Source organism: Lepidochelys kempii, chromosome 7 (genome assembly GCF_965140265.1).
Source record: "Lepidochelys kempii isolate rLepKem1 chromosome 7, rLepKem1.hap2, whole genome shotgun sequence".
Lineage (NCBI taxonomy): Eukaryota > Metazoa > Chordata > Testudines > Cheloniidae > Lepidochelys > Lepidochelys kempii.
Genome location: NC_133262.1, coordinates 106,844,064 through 106,864,932, shown reverse-complemented (window position 1 = coordinate 106,864,932; position 20,869 = coordinate 106,844,064). Strand labels below are relative to the sequence as shown.

The following is a 20,869-nucleotide window of genomic DNA, read 5'->3' as shown; positions in this document are numbered from 1 at the left end:
ACATAAATACAGCAGGCAAGTAGGCATCATCTGAAACACATGACTCAAAAATGTGTAGCTCCTCCAGTGTTTTTAGTTCTAATCTATTCCACATCAAGGTCAGAGGATTTCAGTCCAGAGTTCATTAAAATAGCCGACATCAGTCAACTCGGAACTCTTGTCTAATTCATCCTATGAAATGATACAACATGCTTTCCCTACCTATAACATTTAAAAGTTCCTTTTGCTCTTACCAGCAGCTTGCCTGCAAAATCTTTACTGTACCCAAACATTCTTTCCTGTGTCTTTCTGACTTTCACTGGATCAAATGACTATGACATACACATACAGACGTTGTTTCACTCCATACTTGCAGGTACAGTTTGGCTTCACCTTCATTTGCGTATCTACCAACTTAATCTGAGAAGTCTTAAATTCTTCTTTGTACATTTATGGGTTAAGATAATCAAATGCAAACCTGTTCTTTGGAAATAGTGGCAGGGCAATGGGAAGGAGGCAAGGGGATACTATAGGTGAGAACAGACACTGTCAAGTCGAGTGAGATGGGAGAAGGAGAAGATAACAGGAAAAGAGGAAGTGTGAGCAAATAGAATGATAATGTAATGGAAAGGCAGGACATAGGCTATAAAATGGTGGGAAAGGTGGCAGGGCAGGAGTAAGAGACGGAAAAGAGGATGGTGAGAAAAAGGCGTGGCGAAGATGATGAGGTAGGTGGAAGAGGAGAAGAAAGGAAAGAGAAGACAATGGAGAGGAGTGGCAGGATGTGAGGTGGGGCGGACTGAGTTTTCTCAGGACAGGTTCTTTCCACTGCCACTGCCACCCACACCTAATAGATATGACTCCTGGATTTCATTAGCACTTGCAGGGAGTGAGATTAGAGTAGTTTTAGAAAAGAAAAATACTCAGCTCTGCAGAGCCACACATGCTAAACGTTGTAAGGACTTGCTCTGCAGAACAGTTTGATGGTGGTCCATGGAGAACTAGCTGGCTGGCTGTTCTTATTTCCAGCTGCTTCTACAACTCTCTAGGGTGGTGGGCTGCCTAGGAAGGAAGAGCCTGGAGGCTGTAGAAGCAGCTGGAAACAAGAAGAGTGGGAGGCAGTCTCGCTACATAAGAACATGAGTTTATGGTCCCTTGGAGTAGATAAATAAGGAAATGGCAGATGAGCATATCTGCTAGCTAAGTGCCGGGGTCTCTTTGGGGTTTGTACATTGGTTTTTAGAAAGAGGAAAAAAAGAGATGCATGAGTACAGTATGCTCCTAAAACATAAAGCACAATAATTCTAGTTATATACAGCAGGAAGTTAACTTGTTTGGATATCCTGACAGAGGTTATCCATGATTTTTATTACACCTTAGTTACAATTCATAGCTAGTAGATTATTTCATCAGTGCCATTTTTTAAAAAAATGTTTGCACAATGTCCACAAACAGTTTATTCCAGTTCATTTTTTGCAACTTTCTCCAGCAAATAATTGTTGATCAACTGGTAACTTGCAATTTGCTATTCCAAATTCATGGTACGTTACGCTGTCCAAGCAGGGAACAGAAACAATACCATGTGACTTATGTAATTCATCAGTACATTGTGCATTTTGAATTTTATATTTAATTATAATATACCCAAATTGTTCTGTGTTGGTTAGTTACATAAGGCACATGGTATTGTCTGTTTGGTGGTTAGATGACTTGTGTAGCTAACACCGTATAGCACAGATAGTAACACTGACAATTCGCAATCTAATGTATATATTCTAATTTATAGGCTGTTTGGGGCACGAACTGTCTGCACTATGAGTTGTACAAACACACAGCAGAAGTGGGAACCCAATCCTGACTGAGGCCTCTAGGTGCTTCCATTTGTTGTCCAAATAATAGTACATTTGTATTTGGTGAACATCAAGCTAAAAATTCATTCTTCATCAGTGTTCATGCTGAGAAGCTTGAATGATGATGGAATGTGAAAATAAAAAGGTCACAAATGCAGTCAACTAAAAAAATTGACTTTCAATCTGAATATTCATGAAACACTTTCATTTATGCGCACAACTAGTGTTTATGTATCCTTTTGCATTTAAATGTCACGCAACCTTTAGATCCGTAAAAGCCGTTTAAAAATCTCAAATTTACTTTAGTCAAATTTATTCAGATTTTAACTGATTTCTTGATTAAAGATTCTGCTATAATCCTTTCAAATCCTGATGTGACATGAAAACACCCATCCAACAATTTAATTTCTAAGCCGGAGGTAACCTACCTTCCTTTAGATAGATCATTTGAAGACGACATCAAAGATGAAGAATAAACTGTGTTCTGCCCTAGCATGTTAAGGCAGGCTCTGAAAGGCACAAAAATGTGTCTGTGGCAGAAACAGATAGACCTGAGGTATGAGTCCAGGTTACCAGTTGGTATTCCCAAAATAGTTAAGTTCTTGCAGCAATGTGCATGCTATTTTCCTTTAAACAATTCACTTCTGACTGAAGACAGACTGGTTGAAGTAATGTGGCTTTTTTGAGTGGAATAGGAAATTAGATAGGATATTAGGCACCAGTAGAATGGAACTGGTTTTCACTGACTGACCTATTTCTCTATTGAAAATCTACTTGAAATCAGTGAGAAACAAATCTCTTTGGGGGTTTTCTTCTTCTGCCCATTAATTATGTTATGGCCTAGAAAAAAAGAAACCTTGCATTAATAAGAATGTCTATGGTCAAATACAGTTAAATTACTAAAGCATTAAAGATAGGAAATTAAATCAGAGCCAACCCCAGAAAAGCCCCCAAACAATATATAATATTTGGGAAAATAATTCCAAACTCATGATACTCAATGGAAGAGAGAGATTTGGAAAGCAGTAATGCTGAAAAAGGTCTAAGGTCTAGTCTACACTAGGGGCGGGGGGGCGAGCAATCTAAGTTACACAACTTCAGCTACGTGAATAATGTAGCTGAAGTCGACATACTTAGATCTACTCGCCTCTGGTGTCTTCACTGCGGTAGGTCGACTCCGCCTGCACGTCTCGCTCCGCTGGAGTATCGGAGTCGATGGGAGAGCGCTTGGCGGTCGATTTATCGCGTTTTCACTAGACACAATAAATCAACCCCAGCTGGATTGATCGCTCTGGAGGTAAGTGTAGACATGCCCAAAGAGTGGTAGCAGACAGCTTACCGAATATGATCTTGTGATGTAATAAGACCCCAGAAAAAAAAAAAGGCAGCCGCGCTGCACTTCTGAGCCTGCGCAGGCAGAAATTCTGTTCCAGACTGGAGGAGCAATAGTGCACTGGTGAGACTGCAGCTCGAATGCAACATCTCAAAATTGTTGCCAAATTGGATGGCATTCTGAGAACAGCAACAAAATGATTTATGAGCTAGATGGCTGAACTATGTCGAGTATTTTCAGAGAAATATTTACGGTTTGGTTAAATGATTGCATATAGCTGCCTTCAAATATTTGGAAGTTGTAAATGCCAAGAAAGGAGAAGCTTTTGGGGTGGTCTAATGGGTAGTAACTGGGACAGGCATAGCACAGGAAAAGTAAGGTTGCATAACAAGTTGTTTCCTAATGACGGGGTTGGTTAGATTGTCTTCAGCAAAACCAAACTGGGCAAAGCACTTGGGATTGTTGGACTAATCCTGTGCTCTGTCAAACAGTGGAAGCAAAAGCATGATTGCTGCTCAGTGTCAAAACTGAGGCGAGCCCCTGATGACTGTATGCCCTAGAAGTGAACTCGGTGGCAGGTTTCTCAGCTCACTCCACAAGGGAGCAATGTGGGTGGGCCGCGGGTGTACACTCTGGGAGCCAACCCCACCACAGAGAAGCCCAACACTGGTCTGCTTACGCTATTCTCTGTAATTGCAGCTATGACATGGCTACATGGGCTCAGTGTTCTCGTTTCTCAGTACCACCCCAGTCATTTGGGCTTTGCTTCATTGACAAGATTTGGCCCATAAACTAGGGAGCAATGTTGCATTGGCAGAAGGAAATGGGTAGATTACATTATGAAAGAAAATACAGATGAAAGACCTTTAACTTCCTTCAAACCTACTCATTACAGGGCTTTAAAGTAAATCAGAACTTTTGCCCTCATTTCTCTCTCCTTTTTGCCTGCCTTTCAATCAGATTTCACTTTCCTTGGAGCACCACAGGTTGTCAGTGTGCAGAAGGGATTTGGCTTTCTCTGTGTGCACAAACTGGAGGAAGCAGAAAAGCAATTTTTTTCTATTTATGCATAAATATTTTAATAGCCAGCATCTTTGAAAACAAACTAATTGAGCTTCAGATGTAAGTGACTTTTAAAAACATGTGGAATCAATGCTTATTTTACTTGAAATACAAAACTGAATACTATAAAGCTTCCTTGCAGGAGTCTACCACTAGAAAACCCTCATGGTAGTTCCAGGAGATCTTAAATGACACACACAAATGAAAGATGGTGGCGGGGGTCAGCGGGAGGAACAAAGGCAATCCGTGAAGTGCTTTCAGGTGGCAGCGTTGGTGATTTATTGTTTTTAGATTGCAATAATACCCACCACATGCTAGGCTTTATCAAACAGAGAAGAGTTTCCTGCAATATTTGTATGAGAATCTAGGAGTATGTTCACTGGGGATGGATCTGGGGACATGTCTTTTATCAGTTCCTTTGTCAGTAGAAATTAGGGTGTGGTGTTTTTTGTTTTGTTTTTTTAAATATATTGAACGCAATGTGAAAGATTTCTATGAAAATACAACCATGTAGCATGGGCTACTTTCTTTCTAAGACCCACTGTTTGCCAAAACAACAAAGCAAGATGCTTTCAATTAAAGGTTCACAAAAAGAACAAAGTATATTAAGCTGTCTCTGCTGAGAGACCCATAAGAATAAGAAATTCCAATGGACTGTATGTTTCACAGTTCTTGTAACACTTTTCTTTAAAAGGAAACAAGTGAAATACAAGTACAAATTTCTTCAAATCCGAGCATCTCTCTTTTCCCCCAATATTTAATTTCCGCCTTATCAAGTTCCCCCTTGCCTTACTACTTTCCATCTTTTTTCACTTCCTTTTTCTCCTTCCCTATCTTAAGACTTGATCTTTCCTTTTCACCTTTTTCTTGTTTTTTTTATCAACATAATCATTTGTTCGGATGCTGAACCTGCAGTTATCCTAGCGTAGAGGATGAGTATACTGGATGCAGTTGTGCTCCTATTTCAGTATTGATTGTATTATATGTTTTAGGGTTAATGTTTATATGTTGTTAGATGACCTAAATCCCAATGACATCATGAAATATTATTTGTCCTTTGTGCAAGCTCATCAGATTTTATCTGATGGAAATTTTTTAAAATATGTGAAAATACTACAAGCTGTGAAACTATCCAAAATTGGAAGTATTTTGTTTTCTTCGGCATTTTGTCAAGGAATTCATCGATTGTAAAGGACATTTCTTGTTTTAATATGGTAAGGCCTTTGTATTTTTTGGTGTAATTTATTCTGCAAGTTTAATTGAATTCCATATTTATAATAGAAAGGCAGTTCCCAAGACTTTCAGAGTTGTATCTTTTTTTGCAAAAGTTGAAGTGACAGCTGAATTTGTAGATGCAAATATACAAGCATCTGTTTCTTTTCCACTTAAAAACAAATTAAGGGACTATATGTCACATCTCAGCATAAATCAGAATGTTGTCCCGTCTTCACTGATTTACGGAGCTCCAAAACCACTGAGTGCAGATTCATCACATTCCTTCTGTGAATTTAGCAGATTCTAGAATAAAAAGAGAGAAGTCAACATGCTTTTCCCCACCCAGCTGCATTCACGTGTCTTATGGTTTAAGTTCTAACTGAAATATCCTTGTATGTTTCTGGTTGGACTGTTATCTCTTATGTTTTTAACCCCAGTGTACTAGGCAAATTCTGACTGATTATTACAGTCTGCCTGTCTAGATTCCCTGCCCTTAGTTTCAGGGTGCAATCCTTATCTGGTACAATTTGGCAAAATTCCATTGACTTAAGTTGGTGTGGCTCCATAGCCAGTTTACACCAGCTGAGGATCTGGCTATCAGGGTACAGAGTTTGTCATCCTTGCGATAAAGTTACCGTTGGGTAGTGTTACTGTGCATAGTTGAACAGCTGCTGAAATCCACAGAAGAGAGAGTTGCATTTCAGTGGTGAATGAAAGTAGTGGGATATAAACTTAGTCCTGTAAATCTACTGTGGAACTCAAATTATACTCAGTGGAAGTTCTGTGTACCACGAGTTTGTAGGGTTGAACCCATAGCCTGTAAAATGTGCAAAGTAGTGGGATGAAAAGTGCTAAGATATTATTTCTAACTGATGGTTTATCCTATGAGAAGGTATAATCGTGAATTATGGGTTTACATGGTTAGTCATATGTTAGTTTGCAGACTGTGTACTCGCATGTTTATACTGTTGTGTTACCAGAGTTGCCCGAGGTCACACAGTGAGTCATTGGCAGAGGTGGGATTAGAACTGGAGTGTTTAGCTTTCAGCCATGTGCTTTATTCACTGCATTATGCTGCAAAGCAGATGCGTTAATGCTGGATTTTAATTAATCATCATGGCATATCTGTAGTTAATTTGAAGTGATTATCTCCGATAGACTGTTTTGTGACAGTAAGCTGATCTACGACCTGCTGGTGATAGATAAAAAGAAAAATGAATCAATTTATTAATTGTTTCATGAGGCCCGTGGACACAAGTGCTTAAGCTTGAATTACTAAGTGGTGTTTTCATACTCCAGCCATCATGAGAAAGGATTGTTAACTGGAGCTTGTGGAGGGCACCTTTTATAGTTTTGTTTCAACTACTGAATTATAAGATGCCTTGTATTTTATAAGAATCCTCTTGTAGGCTGGAACAAGATCCTTTATGTGGACCAGGTGTGTTGTACACATCTTATTATTCATTTCTAACGAGGTCTACTAATTTTAGTCGCATTTTTCCCTAGTTCCAGTTGATAATTTTTACCACTTGGATTAAATTCTTGTTTGTTTTCAAGAAGTGAAATACTGTTAGTTGTCACTGTGGCTGTGGAACGTAAAGATGGCATACCATAGGTAGCTTACAAAATTGATGGACTATAATGAGTGCATTTACATGTACTGACACTTAGCAATTGCTATCTCTCTCTTTTTTTTTTTTATAAATTAACATTTGCATAATGCTGTAGGTGTCTGTGACACTATACTGAGAAATGAAAGATAAGGATTAACATTCTGAAAAGTGTTATTGATTTTCAGTGATCTGAAAGTCTTGGGCTCCTAAGCCACTTAGGTGCTTTTGATAACTTTACGTAGGGTTCTTTGCAGTCTAGGGTGCTTGCAATAAGCTCTGCATGGATCATCCCCTACATCCACAGAGCTTCATTAAGGGTAAAAATTAACTATGTACGCTGATGCAACTTCAATAATTTTGACAAATAATAATAATGAATCAAATTTGTAGTTACAGACCATAAGCTCAAAATGCTTTCTCTTAAAGTACACAACAGTCTCATCGAGAAACACCCTGCATAGGGAACACATGCTTTTCAAAACCATGTTTCATAATGTGTGCAGAGGGAAGCAATTTTCTGAGTTTGTTTTTTTGTTCTAAGCCAATGAAAGGTTAGTCTAACTCTTTCCAGAAGGCACGTTGAATCACACAGATGATCCACAGCCAATCCATACAGTGTTAGATTCTGAACTGAAGTTTAACTAATATGGGCCCAGGCTTGAAAACTCAGCACCATTAAAAAATAATTGCACTAGTCAGTGATTGCTTATAATGTATTTTCTTTCTACTGCCAGATTTCACTTTGGCTACAAAAATGTTTATATAGGAATATTTTATAAATCTCTGAAGTATCAACAGAATAATGTAAAAAAAAAAAAAAAAAAGATTAACTGAAGAGAATACTGTCGATTCAGATTTTTTTTTTTGGTCAGTTTCTTTTTTAATCTGTTTTTAAATATCCCCCTGCTCTAAAAGTACTTTACAACATACCACTGAAAGTTTGTGCTCTAATTGGTTAAATCTGAAGTAGGTTGAAATACAAACATAGGGCAAATTTATGCTTCTACAAAAGAGGAACTAGGCAGAGAGGGAGGTGTGACACTACCAGAGCAACAGCATCTTGAACTTGTGCTGTAAAGGTCATAAGCCATTTAGGGGAGTGTGCTCAGTACTGGCACTTCCAGCACTAATAGCCGAAAGAGGAGGTAGGACTATGATCCTATCACCATCGAGACAGTACCCCTCTGGGGCTGCTAGCACAGCTGACGTTACACACACTTTGTACTTCTCAGTGCAGCCAGTCAAATTATGGCCGCCCTGCATGTTGTATTGGTGAGGTTCTCTGTGAATACCAGATTAATCTGTATTCATGGCCCTTATTTGGCCCACAGATAGTGCTTGTTTAATCATACTATATTTTAACTCACTAAAAGTGTTTCTTCTAAACATGAATCAAAAGTAAACTGATCCTCCCTTGCTGTGTTGCCTATTTCGTTGCCTACCCAGATGAATCTCTTTAGTCAGCAGCTGGTTAATTATTTTCTTGCTGTCTTGAAGCTGCAGAAGATGAAGTATCTTATCCTGTTTTATGGGTTTGGCACTCAGTTTTATTAAAACAATATGCTCATCTCAGTAAAACTTTGTTGGTAGAACTGAAATGCAGTTAGATAAAAGGATATAGTGAGTCAAGCTTTAACTGTGAAAGTTGGGACTGCTGTTTTCATTGTAGCATATATGGATCTGATCACTGTAGTAATGGAACCATTTTTATTTTCTTGTTACAAATATTTAATATTTTCCGGAATATACTTTATGAAATAAAACCCTAACTGAAAAATTCCAAGCAAAATATTCTTGAGAGATTTGTATATTTTGTTGTTTTACACTAGGGATTTTTTTCTCAGTCCCAAACTAAGAAATTATGATGAAATGATTGATGAATGAAAACTGTTAAGGGTCTGACTCCAGAAACTAGCTGTAGCCAAATTTCCAAAAGCGACTAGTGATTTTTGGGTGCCTCATGTTTTGGGTGCTCAACGCAAAGATACCTGGAAGGGGACCGTTTTTCAAGAAATGCTGAGCCCTGAAAATCAGGCCCTTTAAGGTGTCTCAAACTGGGCTTCCCAAAATAAAACATCCAGAATCACTGGCCTGATTGGAAAATTTAGGCTGGTGTGTTTCATGGCTGCTGCTTGAGAACAAGGAAGTGAATCTTAAAATGGACTGAGGAAGGAGGAAGTTACGCCTAGCAAGCAGGTTACTCCTCTCTTCAGGTCTGTGTATGTGAGACTTCTACTTTATTTATCTGATTTCCTTTTTCCCTCATCCTACCAATCAATAGTATAACTCCTGCATCATGCTCTTGTAACAAAATCAGTGTAGTTTAAACTAGATTTCAGAAATCTAGGCCCTTGGCCTATGAACATTTACGTATGTGCTCAGCTTTATGTGCTTGAGTTAGGGCTGCTGCCTCGTAGGTACAAAAAAAAGGAACATCTGCCCTCTTAGGTACAAAAAAACAGGATATCTACCTGTTTGCCTGCCCTCCAGACTCCACCTAGGGCTGCCATCTCTGAGGCGCAAAAGTCCACGACATGTGTGACACCCCTGGGTACTGCCTGCCCCCCCACCCTGGGCACTGTCTCCTCATCCCATCCCCAGGAGATGGCTTATCCCTCATGGACTCTTGCTCCTGGAGCTTCCCCGGGCGTTAATCTCACCAAGCTGGATGTGGCACTGGCCAGATCCACCCCATTCCCGCCTGGCTATGACCCCCATAGCCGGTACTGTGCAGTGATGACTAGTACTGCCAGCCCTGAGCTCCCTCTGTCCACTTGCTACTCCCACGCCATCCTGTCCCTGCTGTTCCTAGACACACTGGAGCCAGAGCTCCCTCTGTGCAGGCTCCGCTACCTTGTGGGTCCCCCTGCTACAGCCACTCAGGGCTGCGAGGCAGCAGGGGTGCAGCTAACAAAACCTGGGAAGGTTCATGTCCCAGGAGGACCTGCAGCTACCCTTTTAAAATAATAAAATAAAGTAAATAAAATAAAAGGAGGGTGGGGAGAGAAGATGAACCTGGAAAAACCAGGGTAGGTGACAACCCTACAGTGAGTAATGTATTGACCTCAATGGGACCTGTCAGATGATTAAATTAAGCACACGCATAAGTGTTCAAAGGATCAAGGCCATGTTTACAAAATGTTAAACATCTTCCAAGAACCAAAGAGCTAGTTAAATTATGGAGAGCAACAAAATGGAGATGGAAATAGTTACTCAGCCTAGCCCTTTCTTAATATTGGTTTGATTAAAAGTATTTTTATAATAGGTATAACTCGGGGGGGGGTGATAAAAATCCCACCCACCATGCCACCTTTGTAGACGGATGCTGTTGAATAAAGAATATGGAAGTTGAGTGACCATTTCAAAATGAACCCTGATACAGGGGTCTCTTGAGAACCTAAAGTAATCCGCAAGTTACTGCTGCCTTAGAATTTCAGTAAGTCACCCAAATATGGCTCCTGTGGGAGGGAGAGAAGGGGTGGAAACAAGAAGGGACCCATATATTTCCTTTTATATAAATAAATGTGAGGGTGGCTAAGGGGCCAATCTTCTCCAGTTGCCATATGGGAATCTTCATCCTGACAGGGCCCATCTGTGTTCTCTCCATAAGATAGCCAGCTAATTCAGTCTTTCCCTAGATGTTAGTTAGCCTGGAAGGAACCCAGTCTTATCTCTCAATCCAGTACATCGGAAAAGCACTGCACGTGCCTTCACTGCCTTCATTCTCCACAGCCCAACTGCCGTATGTGTCAGTTGAGTGGATAGAAGCGCTGTCTCCAGGGCAGGTGTATTACCAGCCATGCCAATTTGCTGCTGATAGCGTCCGTGGTAAGCTGCTTGGGCCTGGATTTGGTTCACTGAAAGCAATGAAGAGTGAAATGAATTCTTCAGAAGTGGAATCCTCAGGGAAATGCCTGGATCTCTTGGATGTTAGAATGGGTGTTCTTTGGCTCAGTGCAATCTCGGTTAGGGATAGTAGGTTTTCCGGAATAGGGTTACCAGCCTAGAAGTTAGAAAGCATGTTGTGGGTATCTTAGATTGTAAGATCTTTGGACAGAGACTTTATTTTTGTTAAAAGAAAAGGAGTACTTGTGGCACCTTAGAGACTAACCAATTTATTTGAGCATGAGCTTTCGTGAGCTGATGAAGTGAGCTGTAGCTCACGAAAGCTCATGCTCAAATAAATTGGTTAGTCTCTAAGGTGCCACAAGTACTCCTTTTCTTTTTGCGAATACAGACTAACACGGCTGTTCCTCTGAAACCTGTCTTTATTTTTGTTCTGTGTTTGTACAGCTTCTATCACAAAGAGGTGCTGGTGCATGACTGCGACTTCTAGATGCTGCCATAATACAAATAATAATACTGTAAAACCTTTATTAACAGTGTCCCCTCAGAAGAAGAGATAGGGTTAATTATGTTCCAGATTTCCCAAAATCTCTAGGATGGAGTAGCTGTATCTGATTTAATCTCCTCATCAGAATAGAAATTACTTTTATCCACCTGCACGTCTGGTTATGTACCTTAACTCTACTTTGTATTTTACTTTTCAGTATTATTAAGCAATGCACGTATTTTATTTTACATCTACAGCTGTTTTGCTAATTTATTTCAAGAAGCTGTCAGACAAGTCCAAACCTGGTGTGTTCAGTTATTTGCCTTGGAGAGCACAAATATTAATTTATTTTGTAATTGCTTTTGATTTAATGGCTATACTATGTGGAAAAAAGAAATGTTATCTGAAGAACACACCCCTTAGATTTAAAAGCTCATGGAGATATTATTTACATAGTCACACAAAATCCCTGGTGATAGCTGAGCATGTTTCTTCATTTTTTCTATGAAATCAATTTGTGTGTGTTTCAGCGGTATAGATTTTATTTGCAAAGGAATATCTTATGATGATTCTGACCATAATTTATGCATAGGGTAAATTGCCAGTCCTGCTGCTTGGTCGATCTGCAGACTTGAGGCCTGGAGAATTCGTGGTTGCCATTGGAAGTCCATTTTCACTCCAAAACACAGTGACTACAGGGATTGTTAGTACTACCCAGCGTGGAGGAAAGGAATTAGGGCTTCGAAACTCTGATATGGACTACATTCAGACGGATGCAATTATCAACGTAGGTCACTTCTACACAGCTGAATAGCCCTTGTTCCATTCAATTTAGACTTCTGACTCTAGCTGGAGCTAGAAGTTTGTCAACCGTTTTCCCAAAGAAAAGTGGGTATTGCTGGATTTTATTGTTTAAAAGGATTTTTATCGGTATGAACATGGACAACTGCCATGGCTACAGTATTTTTGAAAAGTCCCTAAAGGGACAATATCAAGTAATTAATCATAAAATATCTGACCTAACTTGGAATTGTTTGAACTTGTAAAGAGTATTCCCTGGATGCTAAATAGCATTTAAAAATTCATCATGCTGTCACCAAGAAATTTTTTTACAAATATCCATGCTTGTATTTATGTGGGACCATGGCAAAGCAATATGCTGACGTCTGTGTTCTTACCCTTGGCCTCAAGAGCTGTTGTCATGGTCCTGGGAGTTGGGTTTGATAGTTAACAATACTACGTAAACTGTTAAAGTCCTCTGTGTTGCTATGTGTATTTTCTTAAGCTTTATTGGCAAAAGAATTAAAAACTCAGTTTTGAAAAAGTTGAACTGTAAGGGGGTATGGTTAGCAGGGAATTATTTTCCGATTCCAGAGGGGTGCTATCTTGCGACTGGTTTATAGAGGGTGGAAAATAATGTTAGAAATATTTCAACATTTCTTTTAAAATACTTAAATTTGTGCTTGTCGTAACTTCATGGAAACAGATATTAAAATATAATCTGTCTAAATTTATTTTCAGTATGGAAACTCTGGAGGACCTTTAGTAAACCTGGTAAGGGTTTCTTTTTAAACAAAATTCTTTAAGTTTGTGTTTAATATTAAACCTGACCATTTTTTGAAAGAAATTTTTAAACTTTCTTGTTATTGTTTTTATATAGAACATAAACATATAATGAAATAAAACATATACATATGTGCACAAGTTGGAAAAAGAATATAAACAACAAAATTCATTGTTCGGAAAGAACTTTGCCAAAGAAAGTGATTCAGTTCTGATAACTGGCTGGCTGTACAAACATGGCAGGGTGCTTACTAATTGCTCATCAGTGTTTATGTTGGCCAGTCACCTGATATACTTTAGGAGTTCAGTATTCCAAGTGTTTGCCATTTTCATAGTTTAAAATGAGTGTAATGACTAGTATGTTTGCTCATGCCATGCAAAAGGTAATATTAAACATACATTTTACGTTTAAGAAATAATTGCACTTGTCAAAGTATGTAAGCTCTTTGCAAATTGAAGTTAAGTTCAGTGGTATCCATATGTATTCTCCTTCATGGTGCGTTCGTCACTGTGACGGCAGAAAATCGCCACTCTGGATCAGGGCAGGAATGGGTCAATGGTCTGTTCTACAGTCAGATGTTGAACTGACCCAGCCCAACAACTGCCAGCAAATTCAAGTACAATTTTGTCTTGTGGGCATTTCCAGATATTTAAGAATAAAGTTGTGGCCTAGTTCTGTCGTCCTTCCAGCATAGCCAGTGTGACAAAGCTCCAAACCTGTATTGGTGCGTCCCACACTTCCAGGCAGATTCAGTGGCTTCAGAAGCTCGCTAAAGCCCTCAGTGTGATCTTCCTTTCCCAGTATAGCAGCAAAGGTCACAGCTTATTGAGCTACTTTCATCTTAGGCCAGTATGGGAGGTGAGAAGGTGGAATACCCACAGTCTCTGTTGCTCCTTAGAGCTCTGTAGGTGCAGTTTGGCCTCCTGTCTGGACCAAGGCCTGCTTCCCCTCTCAAGGGGATCTCTGTAGAGCATGGGAGGAAGGAGGGAACCTGGGCATCCTCTACTCCAGGTTCTAGCCCAGGGACCCTAATGGTAGCAGCTGTTGGCGGTTTTCCCATCACCACTGATGCTCTTTGATTCCCTGGGCCACTTCCCCGTGGTCCCCTTTTCCTAGCTTCACCTTTACCTCAGGATTCAGCAGTGCTTCCTCTCCTCCATCTCCTTTCACCTGGGGCCTCCCCCAAGGGGGCTGGAAAGGAGAGCTTTTAAGGAGTATGAGTGAGACCTTGATTGGTTCCAACTGTCTCCATTAGCCTAACGGCCTTAACTGACCCTTTACCAGTTAATTCAGGTCAGGTGCTGGCATTAGCCTAACTACCTTAACTGGTTAATTGGCGTCAGGTGTCTTGATTAGCCTGGAGTAGCGTTTGTTTGGCTATCCAGGGAACAGCGACCTGCTCATTCTGAAGCTGATATACCTGCCTTCTAAGTGTTTCAGATATTGTTTGTATTTGTATTTTTTTAATTTTATTGCTTCATGAGTTTCTTGTAAGTCATCTATAATTGACAGATGATTGTAGACCTTGCCTGAGTATTTTTTCTAATAAAACAAAAAAACTACTCTTATATTCTTCTAGTCTGAGTCTGTCACACCAGACAATGTATGCTTGGAGGTCCTCACTATGGAGAAACTACTTAGTCTGCATCAGAAAGGAGAATTTTGCCTTGAAAAAGATGCAACAAGACTGATAGAATATTAAAGTTACTTTTGGCCTACCACACTGTACAAGTTCAGCAATGATTGTCTGATATTTTAGTATTTCAATTTAAGGGCCCAGAATCCAATAAAGTTACTCATGGTGAATTTAGGGTGCCACTGAAATAAGCAAATTGAAAATATGGGACCAATTGTGCAATAGGCGCTGTTTATTGCAAGTAGAAGCATTCCCAGATTCTGATCTTGGCTATACGGGTGTAAATCTGGAGTAGTTATATTGGATTTTAATGTAGTTACTCTAAATTTACAGCAGTGAAATTTATATCAGACTTTATATCCCAGACTTTTCTAATTATGGCAAAATCTTTGTTTAAACTTAAAAATATAAAGTTAAAAAACCTTGAAAAAAGGAGTTTAAGCCAAGTTTAGTGGCTAATAAATTAGCTTAAAAACACTTTGCATACACCTTATTAACTTTCTTTGTGACTTCCTGCAGAAAAATCTTCCCTTGCATTGTTTCTTCGTCATGGTGTTTCATCTTTACTAACATACTTTTTTTATTTCTCCAGGATGGTGAAGTGATTGGAATTAACACTTTAAAAGTTACAGCTGGAATCTCGTTTGCAATTCCATCTGATAAAATTAAAAAGTTCTTAACTGAATCACATGACCGGCAAGCTAAAGGTATTGTACTGCACTATTTAAAAAATGGGCATGTCACACAGTAGGGAACCAACATCAAAATATTTGGTTATCTCTGTGTTTAAGTCCACCAGGACTTCTGGTAAGAGCAATAAGTCAAGATTTTCTTTTCTCTTTCTAACAGGAAAAGCAATAACTAAAAAGAAATACATTGGCATTCGAATGCTCTCACTCACTCCTAGGTGAGTAAAGATAAATTCTTTCCTCCGCCTGTAATTTTATTTAGGTGTGGCCATTTCCACAAATTTTGCTTCTGTCACCTTGAAATGGGTTATTGTAATATGCTTCTCAAGGAGCACCTGAAGATCTAAAAATAATGGCCTGATTTTTTTCATTATTTTTGTTTTCATCTATTTATTGCCAGTGGAAGATACTTATCAGTATTAAGAAATCCGTATGCTGTAAAATAAGTGTAAAGTGTTAAAATCTTGTCAAGTCTTTAGGAATCTGAACTGAATTGTACCATATGTGACCTCAGTATGTATAACATACCATAGCAAATCAAGGTTAAGTGACTGAGGTTTTTCAATCCTTGCAGTTTAACTTCCTTATAAGTGAAATGACCTTCTGTCTAAATAATTTTAAATTGGTGTCAATTCTTTCAGCAAAGCTAAAGAGCTGAAGGAACACCATAAAGACTTTCCTGATGTTGTTTCTGGGGCCTACATTATTGAAGTAATTCCAGATACACCAGCTGAAGCGTAAGTGAAAGGACTTTTTTTCGTTTATTTTTTTTTCTAACAGCAACCATCAGCGTAACTAATTGGAAATGAGATGCTTTCACCCTTACGACAAGTTTGACTATTCTAAAATCAACCAAACTATTGCCATCTGACAACTGTTTGGCTGCTTACATGAAAGGAGTTGGTGGGTTGAGTCAAGTCCCTTGTGGGCAGCCCTCTGTATCACAAAAAAGATGATCACAGTGGAGCCCTTGTCACAGATCTCAGCAGAGAGGTTAAGCATGGAGTGGACATGCTGGCTAAATCATCCTTTCACTTCTAGAGATGATCTCTCCTGGTCACGATTGGGGTACACATTGGTAGGGCAGGTTGGGGAAATTTGTGTTTCTGCTTCCTGTGCGATTATGTGTTTCATGGTCAGAGGATGTGTCCATCGAGCACCTTACATGGGCAATTAATTCCCATGATTCACTTGGTTAATTTAAAATACATACATACATAAAGTACTTAATTCAGGTGAGTGAGGAGAGAGTTTATCCAAAACATGAAATTAGAGATCTTCTAGGAAAAGAGCAAAGGTTACTGTGCAGCACACTTAGGGTAAGAGGCATGTATGTGTAAAACACATTGGAAAATTACCATTTCATGGCACACACTTTTAATAATCTTTGTTCGAAGAGGGGAAGAGGGCTGGCTGGCATCTCTGTGGAGCGGAGTGAAAGCAGTTGCAGGTACTTTTTGTTCTGTAGCTAACATTTTTGAAAGGTAACGCTCATTCAAAGCACTGATAGGTGCCTGCAACCTGAGCCTCCCCTTAAATGATTGCAGGAATAATCTAGTTCCTTGTACTGTAGTGTGGGGTTTGTATTTGTCTTCTTGACCTGAGTGGATAACACTTGGTTGTATTTGGGATGAGAAAGTGAGCCTGCATCTTGAGACCATGCAAAAAAAGATGTTCTGTAGTGTGGGAGTGACACAGTTAGCAAAGAGACAGAAGGGACAGAAGAGAGGTAGAAGACAAGTAATGTAATTTAGCACTTAGGAAGTGAGGCCACTCAGAATCTGAATGCTTCAGGAGTTCAGAGTCACATTGATATTAACATGTTGATCATTGTTACCCACCCACACCCTCCCACAGACAACTTTATTGATGAAATTTGTACAAACTTTGATTAGGGCTGGGTTTTTCACCAACATTTTGTATTGTGTATGATATCATCTCAAAACAGCTCTTGCTGCCACAAAATTCTATCAGACTTTTTAACTGAGAGCAGGGTCCTGTTGCACCTACCCACAAGGACCAAGATATTCCAGTCTGATTCGTGATTTTTTGGTTGCCCAACTTGAGACACCGTAAAGGAGTCTGTTTTCAGAAAGTGCTGAGCCACCTGGCCTCTGAAAATAAAGCCCATTTAAGGTGTCCTGAGTAGGGCACCAGAAATCTTAGCCAAGGCATGTAGTTGAGAGAAGCACTTGGGCAAGACATTTCTCTGTAACTGGAAGAGGCATATGATTACTGTGTGGTTGTGTAAAGAGTATGCTCAGAGGTTGAATCATGTCTGATCTGGTTACTTGTGTTAGTATTTCCATGACTTGGTGCCAGAGTTTTGTGCATGACTGGGCAAGCCAATCTGGTATGTACAATATTTCCCTTTCCACTCCTGTTCTTCAGTCCCAGCTGCAGTCTTAGCCAGCTCTTGTGTATAAAATATGAAAGAGACTCGGCACAGAATGTGGAGGATCTGAAGTAGAAAGAGCCTCAGTCTGACTTATCTAGTCCCCACCTATCTGTATCTAGCTGTTGTCTCTTTACATTGTAAGCTCTTGGGGCAAGGATCACTTTTTTTGTTGTGTTTTTACAGTACCTGGGATGCAGAGGTCCTGGTCCATAATTGGTACTCCAAAGTGTTATTTGCAATAAAAATAATAACAATGGGTGGAATAAAACTGCATCCTACAGAGTCCATGTGTAATAGATCTACATTATTTTCCACTTTACTTTTGAGTCATAATGGAGCTGCATTTGAAATGTAATTGAGCCAACTAAGCTATTATCATAAATATAAAGGGAAGGGTAAACACCTTTAAATCCCTCCTAGCCAGAGGAAAAACCCTTTCACCTGTAAAGGGTTAAGAAGCTAGGATAACCTCGCTGGCACCTGACCAAAATGACCAATGAGGAGACAAGATACTTTCAAAGCTGGAGGGGGGGAGAAACAAAGGTTCTCTCTGTCTGTGTGTTGCTTTTGCTGGGACCAGAGCAGGAATGCAGGTCAGAACTCCCGTAAAGGGCTAATAAGCAATCTAGTTAGATATGTGTTAGATTCTGTTTTGTTTAAATGGCTGATAAAATAAACTGTGCTGAATGGAATGTATATTCCTGTTTTTGTGTCTTTTTGTAACTTAAGGTTTTGCCTAGAGGGATTCTCTGTGTTTTGAATCTGATTACCCTGTAAGGTATTTACCATCCTGATTTTACAGAGGTGATTCTTTTACTTCAATTAAAATTCTTCTTTTAAGAACCTGATTGTTTTTTCATTGTTCTTAAGATCCAAGGGTTTGGGTCTGTGTTCTCCTATACAAATTGGTGAGGATTTTTATCAAGCCTTCCCCAGGAAAAAAGGGGGTGTAGGGTTTGGGAGGATTTTGGAGGGAAAGATGTTTCCAAACAGACTCTTTCCCTGTTATATATTTGTTAGACGCTTGGTGGTGGCAGCAATAAAGTCCAGGGGCAAAAGGTAAAATATTTTGTACCTTGGAGAAGTTTTAACCTAAGTTGGTAAGAATAAGCTTAGGGGGTCTTTTATGCAAGTCCTCACATCCATACCCTAGAGTTCAGAGTGGGGAAGGAACCTTGACATGGTGGCAGAGCGGTGGGATTAACTGGAAATCATTTTGAGATCAATTTGAGATTTTTTGAACCAGAAGCATAGATTTTAAAAGGACATTTTTTTTTCCCTTTGGGTGTCTGGAAAGCAGATTTTAAGCTGAAAGCAGTTAGAGGGTTTTTTTGTCTCTGCTTGGGAGCCAGGGCAGAGACAAAAGGGAATTGTCTTTTGTGAACTGGAGTTTTCTCTACCTAAAGGCAGGGTAGTTCACAAGTCTTCACAGACTGAGAGAACCTTTCTTTCTCCCCCCCTCCAGCTTTGAAAGTATCTTGTCTCCTCATTGGTCATTTTGGTCAGATGCCAGCGAGGTTAAAAGGGTTTTTCCTCTGGCTAGGAGGGATTTAAAGGTGTTTACCCTTCTCTTTATATTTATGACAGCTATGTATAGAGCACAGTGTGGGATGCTAAATATACAGTTCTCTTAAATGGTACAGGTCCCCTACTGGAGTGGGCTGAAATGTGGGTTGAAATGTATGCCATGTGTGCCTGCCACTGTACACAGTGTTGCTCCGATGGAATTGCTCTTACATTGTATAATTGAGTGAAAGGTTTTAAGGTTTCCGTGCTGAAATAAAACTCCCTCGTCTTAACTATCTGATACATGTCACCACATAACTCATAAAACCTGTTGTTGCTTCTATGCCTCTCAGATTAGAATCCAGTCCTTTGAATGTCAGTATTGGTGAATTGTGAGCATTCAGTTCTCTTCTTCAGTCGCATTATGAGGAGGATAAAATGGCAGTTGCGATAACGTATCCCTTTTTTGTATTTTAGTGGTGGTCTGAAAGAAAACGATGTGATTATAAGCATCAATGGACAGGGAATAATCTCAGCCAGTGATGTCAGTGACATTATTAAAAAGGACAATACTCTGAACATGGTTGTACGCAGGGGCAATGAAGATATTATGATAACAGTGGTTCCTGAAGAAATTGACCCTTAATCAGAAACATGAGCTGGATTTCATGTTTTCTTTTAGCAACAGTGGACTGCTTACATTATGTCTGTGCTGGTACAGGAAACATTAGACTTTTGACCAACATTCTGCTTGTTCAAAAGAATAGTATTGGCCAACAACACCAATGTAATGTCACAGATATTCCAGATGATAATATTTTCCTTCTGTATTTTATGTATGCAATATATTCTTTACTGGCTAACACAACTGTTACTGCTTAAACAGTCAACATTTTTTTTTCTCTGTGTCACTCTTTCAGCTAAGACTTCAACAAAACAAAACTCATGCACACAATGTGTGTTGTGGTATTCAGGTATAAATAGGATAGCTGTTCCTTTAACTGGAAAATGCCATTGTAATAGAATTGTGGGATAAAAACACAGTTGGAAAAATGTTGGCTTGTAAACAAAAACACAAAATAACCTTTTCAGAATCCATGCCAAATTTTTACTACTTCAGTCTTTTCCTAGTGTTATTAAAATAATTCTACAGTATTTTTTTTTCTGGTGTCATTCATTTTGCCTCATGGAAGTTGTTGGATGTTTTACTTTTGAAATGTACCAAATACCTACCTTAAACTATTTCTCAATGTACTTATCTCCTCTGTCATTGAGCCAAATCCCTTTTACTTTTCAATGTACTATCACCAAAGTCTAAGGTAAACATTTGAAGGAAACAAAGCCTAGCGTTTGCACTCTGGTTTCTTAGCTTAGTCTTTAGCTATAGTATCTCAGCTATCCTAGGAGGGCAGGCTTCCATGTATAATTATATTTTTTACCACATTTTCTCCTCTTTTTAAATTAAATTATACTGCAAACAGTGTCTGAAACACTTCTCCTTCAGCAGAGGTTCCTAATCTGTGAGTCATGGACCAGTGATGGTCCAGGTATAGCTATGTGGTCTCATTTTGCTATCTCTTCTTGTTCCAGATGCTGAATTTGAATAAAAGACTGCTATAATGCATGGAATATTTTCGTAATACTGCTTTTTCAAGTATGCAATTTCTGCTGCTTGTGGTTGTGAATAAGAG

The 20,869-nt window shown here is 39.3% G+C and overlaps 1 protein-coding gene across 1 annotated transcript in view; it reads left to right on the top strand.

Annotated features, from left to right (window-relative positions):
- Window positions 1-20,333, top strand: part of HTRA1 (HtrA serine peptidase 1) — a 50,228-nt gene extending 29,895 nt beyond the window's left edge. The window contains exons 4-9 of the mRNA XM_073354158.1: window positions 11,978-12,172; window positions 12,907-12,939; window positions 15,178-15,292; window positions 15,435-15,492; window positions 15,916-16,011; window positions 19,656-20,333. Coding sequence (XP_073210259.1) covers window positions 11,978-12,172; window positions 12,907-12,939; window positions 15,178-15,292; window positions 15,435-15,492; window positions 15,916-16,011; window positions 19,656-19,824 — 666 coding nt within the window. The 3' untranslated portion in view covers window positions 19,825-20,333. The remainder of the gene's footprint in view (window positions 1-11,977; window positions 12,173-12,906; window positions 12,940-15,177; window positions 15,293-15,434; window positions 15,493-15,915; window positions 16,012-19,655) is intronic.
- Window positions 20,334-20,869: the final 536 nt, after the last annotated feature.